An 18,820-nucleotide genomic window follows, 5' to 3' on the forward strand; every position below is an offset into this window, starting at 1 on the left:
ATAAATCGCACTCAGGTGCTGATGCTAAGAGAGCATTCAGGAGGGGCAAAGGGCGAACAAGAGGGGATTTTCTGTGAGACACGGTTCGCGATACTGGGCCTACAAATAAACCACGATCACGAGGCCGGAAATTGACTCTGGTCGGCATAGGGACATAAAGGCGCAGTAATTGCGCTACGAGTTCAGGACAGTCTGATTCACCTCGTAAGACGCCACAGGCTGTAGTGAGATGCTTAAAATTTCGTCTTACCTCTAAGGAGTTGAAGCCTAACAACCAAGCAAATATTTGGTTGGATATAAAAAGGGGTAATACCCAAACTCTTTTTTATATAAGAACCGGAGAAACACTTTCTGTATTCTCTCCAGGAGCAGGATGTAGGATGCCTCATAAGGATTCCAAACAGAGGAAGCTGCTTCAAGCTTACTACGGACTAATGAAGTATATAGAAGCTTTACAGTATTCGAGTCTTGAAAATCCCTCGCGTTCCTAATAATGAACCCTAGCCTCTTGTAGCAGTCACGAGCTAATGTTATCATATGCTCGTGGAAGTTTAGATGCGAATCGAGAATGACGCCCAGATCGCAAATAGTGTCAACCCGGGGTAATGGCTCCGATCCCAGGTAATATTCATAGTAAAGCGGATGACGAGCCCTGCTGAATGTCATAACGGCACATTTAGAGGAATTAAACGTCAGCTTATTTTGGAGACTCCATTGATGCACTCTGTCCACATCTACCTGGAGAGATACACAATCCGAGACCTCTTGGACACCGTAAATGACTTTGAGATCATCAGCATAAAGCAAGCACCGGGCAAATTTTAGAGTTGTTGCTAGATCATTTATCATGATTCCAAAAAGCAACTGTAATATGCGTATTGTGAGAGAAGGTTATTAGTTTGTTTTAAAATACAATAAACCGCCGAGTGCAAACATTAACTTTATTCATATGTAAGTATAAAGTAACAATCCGACAAACAGTAATAACGCTTTCCCAGTTAGGTAAACATTCGCCACAGGCGCAATTCTTTGAGCGCGTCAGGAAAACAAATAAAATAGTTTAACCCCCACCCTTGTGTGGATCCCGTGTCATAGACGTATCGGAATACTCGTCAGTTTTATATTTGTCGCGTTTGCGTAATATAGATACCTCTTTCCTTTGATCCTTAACATTTTTAGATGTATTGAACATAAATCGCTCGCTCCAGTTATTTACTTTTAGCCACCTATGGAGAAGACAAGCAGAGGTGTCAAGATAACCAAATCTCAAATCTGCCGTAGGTAAGTGGGGAGCAAACCAATAAATTATTAAATCTGTGATTCTGTATGATACGGACAAATAATTTATAAACAGGTATAGGTACAAAGGAAACTATTCAACAAATATGGTGTATTGCTAAGTTGTAATAGTGAATGCCGTCAAAATAAGGAAAACGTAACGTTTCATAGCTTTGAGTGCAGTATTTTACACTTTGGTGGTATTGTTATGCGATTTACCGCATACACAACTTTTTACCGTAAAAATCTATTTCATTTCTCATGCGCTAAAAGAGTTGAGCAGCTGTTTTTTTTTAAATATGCATAAACCGATACGTTTCCGCACCTTTAGTTTCAAAAACTTTTGAAACAAAATGCTCTGGTGCGTAGCCGTTAAATTAGGGACTAGCCCGAAGTGCACGGCCTTAGCATACAAACAAGTAGAGATGCAACGAATAGTTTTTTGGCCGGATACCGGATACCGAATATTCGGCCCAACCATCGACCGAATATTCGGTATCCGGCCGCCGAATATTCGGACAGTAGAATTTTACCTACAATACCTACAATTTAAGCAGGGAGCGGGCGCGTCGTGCAGGTTTTGACTTTAGTGAACTTTACGCGGAGTCCGGTTTTGTTTAAATGTTTTTTTTTTAATATAATAAAGGGCTATTATTATAAGTATTATAACCGTAACTGTTTTTTTTTAACATTTCATTTGTTTACCCCAAAATCATTCAATCAAAAATAGCACATCCGGTATCCGGCCGGATAGAACGTCACTATCCGGTATCCGGCCGAATATTAAAATAAGGGCCGAATAGGCCGGATACCGAATAGTAACCGAATTTTCGGTGCATCTCTACAAACAAGCCCTTGCGTATTGGCGCGACAGAGCCGAATGCATTTCTGCTGAGTTTGGCGTCTCAGAAATGGCATTCGGCTACGGGGCCAAGGAACATAAATACTTTTGTGAGGCCACTTTTCCGGTTTAAATTAAACTGCTTATCTATGATAAATAATACTTATCTAGTTACTACTAGTCTAAGCGTGAAACAATATGAGCCCATATCAAATTATATAGCGTTAATCAAATGGCTCAGGAATAGTCAAATCACGTGACGTGATAAGCTTGGTTGGTTGTTATTGCTATCAGTTATCAACAAACACGGCGTGACTTGATAAATAAAATATAGTGCCCGAGATCTGGGCTTCATATTTATGTGAGTATACAATAACAAGAGAATGCAAGGAACGACGGATTTCAATCAATAATTCAACCAGGTACAAACCTGTAACAGGGATAAATTAATTAAATATCCATTCTAATATTAGTTGTATGGTGGTTAAGTTTGTATGTAGCATTCCAAAATTTTCGAAGCTAACGCGAGCGACGCCGCGGGCAGAAGCTATTAGTAAGTTCATATATTTTCATCGTTAACCTCGATAGTTAAGTATTTATTACGTTTCAGTATTCAAATGGATTATAAATTATCATATAACTTTCATTAGTGAGCAGTTAGTTAATAGGGGTGTATGTATTTTTTAAATAGATATATACGCGTTATTGTTCATTTACAATCGTTTTAAAACTTGAACGTTTTTAACATTAAAATAAAATAAATAATTCAGTAGCCCTTGAAGATATCCATAAATGAATATTAACTAGGTATTTTAATGCCATTAATTTTAATTCCCAAACAAAAGGAGGCACTCCCGAAAATGTGTGTCTCATGTCATGTCTAGAGAAAACTCTCTCTGAACAAAAAGCCGGCAATAACCATTCATGGAACCATGCTACTCAGTGTAGGTCACTCTGTGTTCGTAGTAAGTTAGCAAGTAGCAACCCTTTCGTCTCAATGGGCAATGGGCAGCTTGCCTGGGAACTACTTAAGTTGATGTGTTACAAAACAAGTTGAGGGATTGCTTTTCTTTGCAGCACTAAACCTATATACTGCGCATACTTTTTACTGAGAGAACTATAACCGATCATAATCTATACAAGTTTGGTTGAAAGTCTAAAGTTACAGGGCAGCAGGGCACACATTTATTGTTTATGTGTTCCTAAATGGTACCGGTGTGCCCTATGAGAAAACTTGAGATCCATTAGTTAATATCAGTATCATAATTAATTATTGACATACATAAGTAACACAAAATACCTACTATTGCTTTAATATTTCATTACATAATATAACGAAGGATGGCATATGTACATAGCTGCTTCACTTATTTTTTGCAATCATAACAAATAAACTTAGGTACGAGAATTTTTATCAACTCAATATGCATTGTATGTACCTATTATAAGTTTATGAGCTTCACAACACAGTGGTTACAGGAAACGAGAACTTGATAGGATACGATACAAGCGCAGATAAGACTTAGAATTCTTTTCCCCTAGATCGTACCATTCAATAGGACTCACATACTTGTCAAATCTAACCTTTAATAATGTGAGACTACGATCCAAAGCACGTGTTTTTGTGGTTGATAGGAACTGTAACATAAAAATCTATACAACGTGCAACGATAATTGCTTAAAAGGTATCCGATTACCATAGCTGGGCATTAACTCGTTAATCCGTTAATCGTTAATTAACGAAGTTAACATTTCGATTAACGGATTAACTTTTAAGTTAACTTTAAAAAATGTTAACGGATTCGTTAACTTCCGTTAAATTTATCCTAGTCCGTTAATCGTTAATCTAGCATGGCAGGCGCCAGCGGCGCAGCGAAAAACACGTTGTGAACGCTGCTGAAAAAACCCGATGTCGATCGTTAAAAATACGAAATAATATATAAGCTATTATTGTTCTCTTCGCTTCGCTTTTTACCAACGTTGACTCAGTGAATCCTAGATTTTTACCATGGCGATTGTGTCAGGGCCGCTAATTGGAGCACAATTTATGACCACATTCACTTCAAAACGATGTTTGTGAGGTACCTACTCTGGAAAACGTCCCACTTTGTCAGCATATTCATATAAATATACAAGTAAATTTCGCCTTAATGGTAAAAGTGGGACGTTTGAATAAACACGCTTACATTTGTGAACATTTCGGGTTTTGCCCTATTGACATCAGGGATGTTTTGAGAGGCTTTGCTGTACACATAATACAATATAATGGATTATTGATGAAAGTAAAATTTAATTTTTATCACGTGTTAACGGATTATCGATTAACTTTAACTTCCGTTAAATTTGTCGAAATGTATCGCTTTAACGATTAACGAAGTTAACTTTTTTAGTAACGGATTAACGATTAACGAAGTTAACTATTTGATTAACGGTGCCCAGCTATGCCGATTACTTAATCCAAGAAAACAGGGTACAGACAGAAAAGAGAAACTGACACCAGATAGCCGCTTGGATATCTGGGCTATTATACATATAATAACAAGAACATAAACATATTACCTATATTACATGTAAATGGATATAACAAAACTCAAGTAACAAGCCTGTATAAAAAGCGACTTAATGTGAGTCATTTATCATTTATTCATATTCCACATATTTTTACCGAACAGCACGAAGTTGTATACGTTTACTATTACGTCAGTATAGAAAATAATAGTATTTTATACAATCGTGATATAATACAAAGCTTTTCAGTCGAGTACCATGTTTAGACCACGAAGCTTGCTGAGTGGCCTAATAGTACGGTACGAGAGTGAAAAGCTTAATTATATCACTATTGTATACAATACTTTTTCTACGAGTCATCATCTTCATCATCAATGGACGGAAATATCATCATTCATGCAAGTTAAAATTAATGTTAATAGAGTCGTTCACCGTTGTATCAACATCGAATTACCTAGCAACCAATTGTTTGTAATAACCGTCTCTGATTGGCCGATAACGCGACAGATAAAAAAAATGTGTTTCAGATGCAGGAAAATTTGCCAGGTATCGCAAATTAGTATAGAAATTGTATGTCCTATTTTTGAAATTATTACAGTTAACTAAAGTCAACTATAATGAGCTTATTATAATTGAGTCGAAACTGCCATAGAGTATCCAACACTGAAAAGTTAGCACTTATAGTTTAGTCTGTGGTGCGCTAATTGACATATTACAGTCGACAAGTAGAAAAATATATATTTATATGTAGATAAAACCGACCATGTATAAGCCGAATACAGATGTAGTCCATATTCCTTTACCGTCGTATTTACGTCGTACTAACGGAACCTGTGCTGCTCTGTCACTCAGTTTCAGTATACACAAAGTAATACAGCTGAAGTTGACTAAAGTTGTGAGACAAATGAGCATTTTCAGAATTTGGGACCCCCAATTAGCGTAAGTTGTTACCAAAAATTAACTCACTATCAGTTTTGTGACGATAATTAAGCATGAAATTTCTAAAAAAATATGGTTTTTGTGTTAATTACATAAACTTTAAGCGATAATCTACATTCAGAATTTGAAAAAAGTCAATTTTTAGACAGATTTTATGCTTAATTGTCGTCACAAAACTGACAGCGAGTTAATTTTTGTTAACAACTTACGCTAATTGGGGTGTCTCGAATTCTGAAAAAGCCCAAATACGAACCTTGTGAAGGCAAAACGTTGGTTAATAAATGCACATCTACGTCCGTTTGACATATGTATAGCAAAGTTATAGGCAATACCATTTTTGTCTACAATTTAGTTTTTGAACATACAATACGCAACTAATATTCAAGAAAATTGTAAAAAATCTGAATACATAGAGTTCCGTTATTTTATGACAAGTTAATGGCCATAGAAAATGTAAAAATTGTGTGTGAATGGCCTCCCATAAACAGGGAATTCGTCCCTTTTAAACGAGCTGTAAACTGACAAAATATCGTTTCTATTCAGATTCAATAAAGCTAATGCCCGTTAACTCTGGGTCCCCTTTTGGTACACTTATACATAATAGGCATTAGGCATCGACTTCGGCGACCACAGACACTTACGTATATTATGTATTATCATTTCAATTGGCCACCCGTTTGAATGAGTGACAAGAAGCAATGAGTTCGTTGTAGAGTACCAATACCAGATATGTAACATTTAATTCCACTACATATTAGATTTAATTAAAGCTTGCGAATACCAGATAAAAGCGTAAATAGTTAAGCAGGCAATGTTTTGAAACTGATGATCACAAACGTATTAAGCTTTTAAGCCAGAAACATGTGAGATAGAAGACACTTAAACTCCCCTCAACACTATTCGGCAGCGTTTTCAAAATTGTTACGGAAGTAACGTGGGTAAGTTCCTAGCAAACATGGTAATGTACGTGCATACACTTGGCCAAAGGCAATCGAAACGTGTAATCAAAATTCGTTTGTAGTGCGAACATACGTTCAAGGTCAACGTAATTTTTTACGAAGATTGATGAGGCCTCCTAACATGACATTGTAATAAAAAAGATTAGATCCGAAATTCTACTTCTGGACCTAAGAACTATATGATTTTTTAAACTCATTTAAATGCCAAGGTTTTCCTTCTTTGATGATTCAAGACTTCCGTGACCGCAAGTCAGTATCAGTCGGAATGTTGGCCACATCACGGCACAGAGGCGGCGTGTTCCAATTCCAAAATAAACTCCCGCCACTCTCACCCCTGCTAGACTTACAACTGAAGTACCAACCAGGGATCGGAACCCGTTCCCAAATACAATTTGATATTGTTCGTAAACCTTTATAAACGATTAGTGCGAACAAATTAATTTCGGTTACGGTTCTTATTGTGTTCTCTAAAAGAACGTTTTATTACAGTGACGTTCAAATGAACGAGCAATATTATTTCGGTTACCAGTATTAGAAAAGAACAGAATTTTAACGTTCTTAAAACCAATATTACCTGTACTGAGCCACCGACGCACCGGGCTCGTTAAAATTGACCACGACGAATTGAAAAACCATTTCATATTCGTTCTCGCGAACCGTTCTTTAGAGAACGGATCATTTACTTCCGTTCCTCGGATCGGTTCTCACTCATAAACTTTTGTTCACTAAACGAAAAAGAATACCGGATGGAACCAGTGTGCGTAGCCGAATGCACAAACGCTCACGATAATATATCTTTCGTAGATATCTATCTCTATCGCTCCTGCGTATTGGCGCGACAGAGCCAGACTACATTTCTGCGGCGTTTCGGTGGCATCTCGCGTCGCGTTCGGGGCCAGGAACAATTAAATAACGGTTTAGGGTCAACGTACGGAACCGTTCCAAAAGAAAATACCGGTATCCGATCCCCGATAAATGTTTGAATTACATTTGTAGTCTTCTAAATCGTATGCCTCTTAAGAACACTTTTGTTATTCATTGCGAATTTATGGTTATTGTGTTAAGTTCCATTATACTAAATTTTCATTAGACCTGCTAGTTTGTCACGGTCATTCATTTAATCAAAGAGGACCTAGAGAATTACTGTATGTTTAGAGAATTACTGTCAAAGTAAATATGTAGTCACAGTGCATAGACTGATTAGACTGCCATCTGTTGATAGTGTTGACACAGGATCAAAAATTTTGAACCTTCGTTTTGACAATTGGGCCCATTTAATATGATATTTGTGCTGTCATTGTCAAATATTGATATTAGCACCATCTACTCGGGAATCAACAAAAGGTGTAGCGCCATCTAGACGTCCGTACATTGGCCTTGATGGTTCCGAGGTGATTGACTGTTATTTTAGCCAATTTATTATAACCGTTCTACGGTCAGCTTATAGACAATAGCTCTGAGAAAATACTAGGTGTAAACATTTAACACAAGAACTACAAGAAGACGCTGTTTACAAATAAATAGAACCAAGCTTAACTAAATATTCTTCATACGTCGCAAAGTAGACCTTGTGTGATGTCTGACAGCATTTCATTCAGGTAACAGCGAATTATAAACGAATGGGACTTCAAAGTGAATGAAAAGCAGTTCACAATTACATAATTTTCAGTCTTTGACGTATTTTAGTTTTAGCCTAGACTTAGTCATGGCGAAGATCGCTTCACACTTGCGCTACAACGAAACGCTTTGTTTGTTTGTTAAGCAATAAGCATTTCTAAGTTCACCACAAGCTTTAAATACGTATACGTGTCGAAGGCGATTTAATGTAGGTAGGTATTATCTTTCTTCCTAAGTAATAATCCTAATCTAATCATTGTTTTAGAAAATTATCTACATGTAAGTAGACAAGTGGTAAATGATATGTATTTATGATTAAAAAACAAATAAAAATATTTCTAATGGGGTTTCTGTGTAATACTGAGTTGATGACTATTGAATAATGAAGCGATTGCCATAAGTACCGGACAAAGCCTAGTAAAAACGTACCTTCTCTCAAAATAGTGTCGTAGATATGATAAGTCGCTCCACAATCTTCTAATACTGGTTTTTTAAGAATTCTGTGTAAATGGTCGGCATCGAGAGACTTGGAGCGAGATCGGAACTGTTCAGAGTCGACCACCGAAGCGTCCTTCGTGCCAGAGCCCGGCACCGCGCAAGAGCCCCGACGACCCTCACCCGATTCATGCCGCCAGTGCCCAACCTTTTTCCCAAACGTCCGGATTAGCTCTTGTATGGAGTGGTGCTTGTGTCGATTGCCACTAGAACTAGAGCCCGACCCTCGTCGTTCGTGATGGTGCTCTCTAGAAACACTGGCACTTTCACTCAGTTTTTGCGCAAAGCTTTTATTGTCAAATCTGTTTTTATAAGCATGGTTTAGTTTCGTGTTACTGATTTCTCCGTAACGCTCACATTTGCTGTACACGTTTTCTTGTATGTCGTCCATGACATCGTTATATAGTGGTGAAACATAATGCCGGTAGTCCTGCCGAGGCCCTTGATAAGCATTCACACCGATTTGACACCGGTCACCTTCGCTCCGCTGCCTGGAGTATTCACCGTGGTGAGTGTGGTAATGGTTGTGGTGTGAGTCTACGCGGCCCGCAGTTCGAGACTCCATAACCTCGCGAAAGTAACTAGCGAAATTAGGATATCTGTCTCGAGGACTGGACGCGAACTCGAAAGGTTCCCCCGATGGTCCCCGCAGACTTCGTTGAGCAAAGGATCCCCGTGTGTTGATTGGGATGGATTTGGTGTGGTTGTCATTTTGTATATTAGAGCGAGAATCTTGAGAGCTCAATGTCGAATACCAGCTTTCTGTACTATCTTCTTTCTCTAAAGGAGGAGTAGACTCCCGAGAATGGTGTTTGTGAAGAAAATGTGTGATTCCATGCATCGTAACTTCAATGTGCATTCAGTCTATAAGGGAATGTCGTACCACGTTTTCACCCATTACATCTTTAATACGTACATAGTTCCTATGGATGAGTTCTAATGTTACGATTTAAAAATATCGTGGGATAATAACGTTCTAATTCTATCGTAGGTCAACATCGCAAGATCGCTGGTCCGCATTATTCAATTTATAAATATCCTTGGCACATCTAATTAAGGTGTTGCTCAAAAACCTGTTAAGTAAAGCCACAAAATCAGATACGATCGGCCTTAGTAGGTGAATTATAGGTCAGGAGAGGTCGGCATTAATAAACAGACATACATCACTAACAATGACCGGCCTAAATAAGTAAGTGAGTATCTCAAATTCAGGATCGAACGGGGAGGTCTGCGCACGCTTAAAATTGTAAGTACATTGACCCCCCTCTTTACTGAACTATGTCGCCAGGCGCAGTGGGTATTGAAGTTTAGGCTTCATGGTCGTTGGTGACGTCGAGATACTTGATTGTATATGTTTGGGTGTAATTGAGTCCTACTGGGTAAACCCGTGTTCAAAAATATGTACCAACATTTTAACAAAAAAACTTGACTCAAGATACAAACACGATTATATTTTTCCTGTAATATTTAGCATAAAACCAATGTTTCCTAAAATTTTCATAATTTTTCGTTGGTAAACTTCGGAGATAAGGGGGGGGAACGGTATTTTTTTTTACATTTTCCTTCAAAATTCTTTTTTTTTCCACAACAAAAAAAATATAAAAAATAGTTTATTAACGTTCAATTTAAGCTCTTTCTAATAATACCCCACTTGACCTAGTAACTTGAAATTTACAGTTTGCCCCCCTTTCATTTTGGCCATTTTCTACAATTAAAATTAATAAATTTAAAAAAATTATACCTTCTATTTGTAGAGGTTCACAATTTTCACAACTATTCCAAATTTCAAGTTGATAGCATTAGTAGTTCTCGAGATATTTAGGAATGTGACAGACGGACAGACAGACGGACAGAGTCGCACCATAAGGGTTCCTGTTGTACCTTTTTGGTACGGAACCCTAAAAATGACCTAAATACTACCTACAATCAACTGTCTTTTTCTCTGATCTTGACTCGATCAGAATATTTATTAAAAATATGAGGCACGACCTTCAAAATGGTAGTTTTTGTTTTGAAGTTTTACGTTTTAACGAAGGTTATATTTATATGGAAACTAGACAATATTTTCGAGAGGCAGAATCCGAGAAAATTCTTTAAAAGCTATATTAGAGAAAAATATCAAGCATATTACTTAGTTTATTTTATTCACCAAACTTTTTTGTATCTTTCAATCAAAGGTAAGGTATACATCCAGAGCTATTTACCTCGCGGCGGTCTAAGGTCAGTTGCAGGTTTCGCGTGGCACCCGATAACCCGATGTTGTGAATTTCCTAACTTTACGCACGTTCTCAACCAATTCAGAAACATCTCAAATACCAAATCAAACGGTTATCTTCTAAAATGACAACTATGTAATTGGAATTCATAAGGTGAATGTCACAAAACATTAATTGTTAAATTAAAAAAAATGGTCTATACTGTCAATTGATAGAAAAAGCATCGAAACAAACAGTGTTCTCAAAGTTACCACGAAAACTGCATTTATAGGTAGGCATGTTAAGTTATTTTGGGAATATAAATGAAGTGGAGTGTATCAAGAAAGGCCGATCGGAGGGCGCGGGTTACGTAACGTTTAAACCATCCGAAGGCCACGCCTAACCCGTAGCCCGTCTCCCAGCTGGTTTGGTTTCAAGATTCAAGGTCAGCGATTATTTGGGGAGTGCGTTCGTGCGGCAGACAGGGAAGCGACGGAAGAGGGGCGACTTTTGAGCGAGCCGCATGCGCACGTGGGGTCACCTTGAAGTCTCGGATGTAGCTCCCCCGATTAACGCATCTTTATTACCATTTTATGAACAATCCTACCATCAAAATATTAGGGACTGTGCATTTAGTTTGTTAGTCAAATTTATTATTTATTCAATACACAGAGGTAGGTATCTCTATATATTCTCAACCAATGTGAAGTATTGAAAGTTATCAACAGTAATCGGATATTTCATCTGAAATGTCGTGTAGAAAAATTTAATTAACAAGGCCCAAATGCAGCTTATTCCAGTTGCCGTAGTTTTCAAGATTATTTAAGTATCTAATTATAGTAGGTAATTACCTAGCAACACTGTTTGAATTGGTTTAAATTTTCAATAGGTATTAACTGAGTTCAGATCAGATGTACCTACACATACACCATATAACATGAAGAACCCGAAAGATTATACTAACCACGCGTTTTCCAGTCCAAAAGAAAGAAAATATGTTACATGAATTTAAAAACGGATCAATAAGTATATATTACATAGATTTTGCCCAGTAATGCATCATCACCATCAAAATAATATTTTGTAGGTTTTTTATGGTAATAACTCTGAAACTAGGCGAAATTCTGAAAAATTACATCTTAGTCCTGAACCGCAGTTTACAGTGTTACACTATGCACTAAAAACCCAGAAATTAAGCTCTTATTGCTTGGTCTTTAAATAGATGACACGTTTTATCGCGAGGGCTCATAACAAGGAATAATTAATGGGCCTTTAAGCTGTTAATGATCCTTTTATTAATGACATGAAGCTTGGTTTAATTCAGTTAAAACTGTAATCTCTGGTCAGACCAATTAACTCCGAGTTTATACGCTTAAGAAAGCGGTTGTTAGGGAGTAGGTACCTAGTTTGGTTACTAAGTTCAGTTATTATAGTCCTCCTCAAAGATTTCGGTGACGGCGACCTCAGCAATTATTGATTACGCCTTTTATTGACTCTAATATGATTAAGTTCTGTTACTAAAGATTAAAATTAGAAAACAGTGAGATGGTCTCATTATTCACATATATACAACGTGTTTCCGGTATCACTCAAAACCTCAGACACCCCAACTGATTTTTATTTTTTTAAACTCATCTAGAGTATTCATCTTTTAATCTGATGGTTACTTTTTTTTAAATTGAATTTTTAATTTTCTGTACAGGGATGCCACTTGGCTAGCATGTAGCGAACGCAAACGCTTCGGCGCAAACGAAAAGCGATCGTATATCGTATGACTCTTGGCTGCGCCCCCTGCTCTACTTGACTTTTAGCTCTACACTCGATAAAATAGTTGCTAACTACCATCATAAACCATAAAACTATTTATTTGTGTACGTTACTGCAACGACATAAGGTTTACCAATAGACAGCTAAGATGTCACTGTAAAACACTTTAAAACTTTGTCACAGTAAACTTCAAATTGGACAGGTAATCGCAGTAAGCAAATTTAAACCCAATATTCAAAATGACAAGGTTGTAATTAGGTACGAGTTCAATTTGTTATGACTTATGATAAACATTAAGATTAAACTGACAAACAACGTCAAATTCGTAGCGGAAAAAATAATCGTTCAAGTAACCAGCCAGTATTAATACCCCCAAATGTTGAAAAAGATAAACAACCTCTAGCAATGCGATATACACAATGTTGTATTACGAATACAATAGAATAGGCACATAAAAAATAACTAATAATACTAATTTAAATAAAAATATTACCCCCTTCAAGATGTAGCTCAATCGATTCTACTCTCGATTCTGAACAAACGGTTTTCAGGTTTTTAGTGTTAAGTGAAACACGGTGTATATATATATATATATATATCGTACCATATAATTTATTTAAAAATATAGTTTTATTCAGTATACCTACGTCAATAAATGTCAATAAATATAAAATACATTATAATATCGTGTGCATTCCTAAAGTAAGTAATTACTGGTGACTTCAGGTATTTCATTAAAATTATACTTTTTGCGTTTGTCCTGACATTGTATATCGGTCTGAGTATGTATATCAGGCATACGTAGGTATATTTCGAAAATAAACCAACTAGTTACGTTTTAAAAATTAACTATGCCACTTAGTCACACTTACGTAAAAGGAATATAATCAGAGAACTGAACTTGCTGAATATTCAGAGTATTTATGCGGGTCTTTAAAGACCAATTTGGAACGACAGTCCATCACTTTACGTTATGTAGGTAACACTTACTCGTTTATTTGTCATTAGAATCATCCCATTAAGCGAGGTGGCAGGAGATCTAGAATATATTTAATAATAATTTGTATCTTGCTGTGTGAGGCACGTAGTATGTTCGCTCTCAAAACTTAAGTTTATCCTAAAGTCACAAAATACCTACGTATGCTAATATGTTACTAATATGAACTGTAGGACGTTATTAATATCTTTTCTAGCTCGAAGCAAGTATTTAGGTCGCCTATGTGTGACTGCAAGCGGTAGGTATATCAGTACCAAAATGGGTCAATTGAAAATTACATAATTTTTTGTATGCGAGAATACTAGACGATGTACTTTAATAAATTAATCTATAGAGAGTCGATAAGATTTGAAATTAAGCAATCTTCTTAATTATTCTACTTCTAAAAAACTGCTGATCTAGTGTTACACTACCGCCTAAAAATGTACCTAGACTTGCAGGAAGCCCTCCTGAATCAGTACAGGAATCAGGGAATCCTGCAATATTACCTGCCTGCCTGTGCCTGTTATATATGAATACATTACACGTGGAGTATTAAAAGGACTATTTTCTGTTCGTCTAGAATTCACGCAAAGAAGTACCTTTTAGTAAAACATCAGACATTGACCTTGAAGAGATATATGATTACTGTTGCATTTTCCCTATGATTGCAAAAATATAAATCGATAGCAAACATGTGAACAGTCTGTGTAAAGCGCCGCCATGTAAGCATACTTTTTAGGTCAGCTAGCTAGGTACAATTTCAAATATATAATAGGCATAACCATCACTCTTTCTTACTTTATAGGCAATTAGGCGAGTGGTATGTACACGTCACGCTTACGACGCGCTCGAGGTAATCGAATGGATACAGCACCACATTAACGATATGTGATGGCTACCACTTGTTTTCAACCTAACTTATGCACGATGTATATTTATTAGAACCGGTCATATAGCAAATAATTATAATTTATGACACATTCTACTCTTCAAACAGAAATACTTTTTTAATTCAGTTCTTTTTAAATTTTGGATACAAAAGTATTAACTTCAATTCATATTTGTTGAAATCGAGGTTGCCTGTCATTGCCCGCATTAAAAATAACAAAATTACTTAGCAATAAATTGCATCTTAAAATAAAAATATAGGCCAATAAAGATCAACATTAAAGTTATTTGTAACAGTTGCTGAACAAAGGATAATCTACTTGAGGAATTGCTACATTTTAATTGATTGCTCCTGTTATAGGAGACACCTGATTTAGTTATTAAACATGAAAAATGTATTAGACAATATTATTCATTGCAAAGTTCACCATAACTGGTACGCCGGACCGGTGAAAAACTGGAAAAACTTTGAGGAAGAATTTAATCAAGGTTTCTATTCAAGGTTATCTAACAGATTAGTAAATATTATATTTGGAAAGACGATTGATATAATACAAGGCTGAGTGTTATCATTAATATCCTTATCGTATGAATATACCGGTAACTTTTATTTCTGGGTATAATTTAATAGACAGTATTAATTATTTTACTTTAGTATTTTATATACCTTCAGCTTGCATTTGCCAATGTTAAAGGTTGTTGACCGTTGTGAGACTTGACCGTAACTAAGCCTTTTTTTATCACCCGAATTTTTTAGATAGGTACTACTATGTTGATTCTTACTGCAAACTAAGACAGTTTTTATACCAAGATTGCTCACGGTTTTGGAAGGATTTGGGTCTAGTCTAGTAAGGCAATATTGAATAGGTAGGTATATATTTTTGCTTGTAAAACAAACAATATCAAAAAGCAATATGTAACCTTTTAGATAGAATATTTTAATATACCTAAAGGCTTTTGATGTATCAAACTTTGCAACATAAGAGAGTAAAGATTGTGAATAATTCAGTTTGCGAGGGTTCAAGCGGTACTGCAGTCGCAGCCACGGAGATAATTATTTTGATGATCGCTACCGGGATATTTTAAAGTAATACGACTACTAATGTAGAAGCCAAATGTCTTTATTAGTTTCAGTAATTACAAAATTATGATGAAAATATTAAGAATATAACCAGTTAAATTTTACCCTACTTATTGGCTGAACATTAATTTTAAAATGTGATGTAAAAAGAGCATAGTATTCCTTTGCTGAAAATAAGTAAATCTGTAGCAACTAGTATGTCGCGGAGTATCATTATTATTATGAAAAGTACCGACCTCATTCTAATTAGATACCTACCTGGCAGGCAATTATGGTCACGCGATAAATGATAAAACATCTGGCCGTCCCTATCGCACTTACTAATAGTGCGATAGGGACGGCCTGATATTTTCTCGTCTATCGCGCGACCATGCTACCCGTGCAGGTCTATACTTTTAATTATATACTTACCTTTAAACTTAATTAAGTATATAATTATTTACTTTATTAAAGTTATAATAATTGCCATATATAATATACTTAAAATTGGATCTATCTATACAAATAATCTCAATAGACAAATAATGGAATTTCTATGCAATATTGCTGTCCCTAAATGATGACTGCAATAATACACGGTGTAACATGAGAAGAATTTTGACAAAAAAATTCTAAAGGCCAAATAAAGATAAAATGTTATTTGACGTCAAGCAAATTTCGCAAAAAAAAATTAAAAGTATTTTTTTAATTTATTTAGATGTATTTTCACATAAAAAGTAAATGTTATTCGTAACACTGACACTTTCAATAAAAATATTGTTTTTTTCTAGAAAAATACTTTTGGCAATGTGTCCCTATTTACTTTTGATATCTATGAATGAGGATAGTTTAGATTATGTCCGATAACGCCATCATCGCCATAAAAACAGCGTTTTGTTCTAAGAAATAATATGTTTTTTTTAATGCTTATAAATCTGAAAGTAGGCGAAATCCAGAAAAGTTTATATGACATTTTACTCTTCTGATATGATGCGAATTTGAGGAATACGATGTTAAAATTATTCGGGTTTCCTCATGTTACACCGTGTATATGTTTCTAACTTGTTCATTGTGGACAGACATCATAAACTACGCAATTTGAGACCTATTTCTCAACGGAAAACGTCAACATAGCATTCCATTTTTGACAACATAATTTTATATTGATTTACACTAACACGATTTTCACTCATAATTTTAGAATCGGGCCGGGTCGGGCCAAATATAAATGTAAGTGTTTACGCGATTAAGTCCCGTTTTGTTCTAAAATTATGAACATAATTTTAGTTTCGTTTATCGGATGCTGCCCCCCGGAAGGTAAGATAAAACTCGTCCTAAAATAGCATAATTTACGATGTCACTCAAAGTTAGAGGACGGCGGTACGCGATGACCAGCGTGGCCAGTCAATGGGGCTACGTGAACAGCGACAATAAAGTTTATTTACTACAACTGACGCAGTGCGCAAGGAGGGACCAGCGGACGTGCACCGCTCACCATGTGCTATATGCTACATTGTAAACACACCGCCGATCGCTAGTATCCCACGAATTTCCTTAAAATGTGAATTATCATGTCACACATCGTCACATAATTAATTAACACTTTATCGTTTCACTCGCGGTGTAGGCAAATAACCAATCACATTTCATTGTTAGTATTATCGAAGTTTACGATAGGAAGACGAGCGCGCGTCTCGTACACTCAGCTGTCGTAGGAGTACTAAGTTAGTGAAATAAATAAGCAAAGCGAGGGGGAACGAGAGGGCACTAGCGAGCAGTGAGGACGCGCGGCACCGCATGGCGGGCACGCGACGCGGCTCCACGTCAATCCGAACTATATATCATCGCTGTCTCCTAAATTTAATTCTATTTTTCTCATTATGAAATATATAAATAATAAACATAAGTCACATACTAATTTATATTAAAGCTTTTTGAAATTTAGATACAATCATTATATTGGCGTTTTAGTTTTTACGTATCGTTCGACTAAAATATTAACTATCAGATCTCTATCAGGCTTAACCTCTCATCATATCAGCAAGTGAAGTTAGTTAAAAATAGGACGGCTTTGATCCCTCTCCTCTGTTTGCGAACGAATATAGGTTGATACTTTTCAACTAGTGAGAAGTTGAGATACAATACGGAAATAACTATTTAATAAGATATCTGTTATACGTATACCTAGGTAATATACAGATCTCAATCGGTCATTTCTCAATTATACTTACAAGATTTCGTAAAGAAAATGAATAAGTACATTGCGTGCTGAATTATTTTGTACGAAAAAATTATTATTTAAATAAGTATTTTTAATGAAATCTATAACCATTTAAATATGCGGTAATATCAAAAATACACACTGTATACGCGGTAGGTTCAATAACAGATTGTAATTATCTATTAATTATAATTAAGGTACCGAGTCGGTCCTATGTAAGGCGCAACGTAACCTTCTTGAGATATCGAGGTAACTCTTCAAATTTTAGAGGCGACGTATTACATATTGATTTTAGAATTTTGTTAAAAAAAAACAATTATTTCTATCCTAAACTTGACTTCGTGGAACTGTTGATGACAATCACGAAGGCACTCTTCAAATGCGCGTAGTCGACATTTGGCAACGGGGAGTTCGACTTGGACTTGAACCCGGACTCGAACCAAGACCGGTCAGAAGTAATCATTCATTACGAAATACACAATTTCGACTAGGTACTTATTTAATTTTTTAACCGACTTCAAAAAAATGAGGAGGTTCTCAATTCGACTAAATGTTTTTTTTTTTGTATGTATGTTATTCGATATCTCCGAGAATCGTGGACCGATTTAAAAAAAATTTTTTCAATCGATCAGGTATAACCCCGAGATGGTCCCATTGGCACCAAGTCGGGATCTGATGATGGGATCTTGGAGAAATCGAGGGAACTCTTCAAATGTTATAGGCACATGTAATGTGTTAAGTGTATTTTTCAAAGGTACACCAGTATTTACGCCTGATGGTAATAGTTTTATGTGGCTGAGCTGATGAGCATTACAGGCACATTACATGTGCCTGTAATGTGTTAAGTGTATTTTTCAAAGGTACACCAGTATTTACGCCTGATGGTAATAGTTTTATGTGGCTGAGCTGATGATGGAAGGTCAACTCCTCAATGGTTAGGAGTCAAAGGATAATTCTTTCACTACTGTACATATATTCGGACTGATACATATAATATCAGTAGGAACCACTGAAAATCAACAAATAAATAAACTTTTTAACAAAAAATAAAACCGCCTTCAAAAATAAGCGCG

At 36.1% G+C, this 18,820-nt stretch overlaps 1 protein-coding gene across 4 annotated transcripts in view; it reads right to left on the reverse strand.

The window, feature by feature from the left end:
• Window positions 1-18,820, reverse strand: part of LOC125240562 — a 104,793-nt gene that overhangs the window by 28,750 nt on the left and 57,223 nt on the right. Inside the window, exons 1-2 of one of the 4 annotated variants that reach the window (XM_048148495.1) lie at window positions 17,052-17,233; window positions 8,572-9,560 (exon numbers count right to left, since the gene is read on the reverse strand). The exons of 2 other annotated variants lie outside the window; for them this stretch is intronic. In XM_048148495.1, coding sequence (XP_048004452.1) covers window positions 8,572-9,496 — 925 coding nt within the window. In that variant the 5' untranslated portion in view covers window positions 9,497-9,560; window positions 17,052-17,233. Of the gene's footprint in view, window positions 1-8,571; window positions 9,561-17,021; window positions 17,234-18,820 lie in introns of those variants that run through there. One more of the 4 variants, XM_048148496.1, reaches the window with a different exon arrangement.

This window comes from Leguminivora glycinivorella, chromosome Z (genome assembly GCF_023078275.1).
Source record: "Leguminivora glycinivorella isolate SPB_JAAS2020 chromosome Z, LegGlyc_1.1, whole genome shotgun sequence".
Lineage (NCBI taxonomy): Eukaryota > Metazoa > Arthropoda > Insecta > Lepidoptera > Tortricidae > Leguminivora > Leguminivora glycinivorella.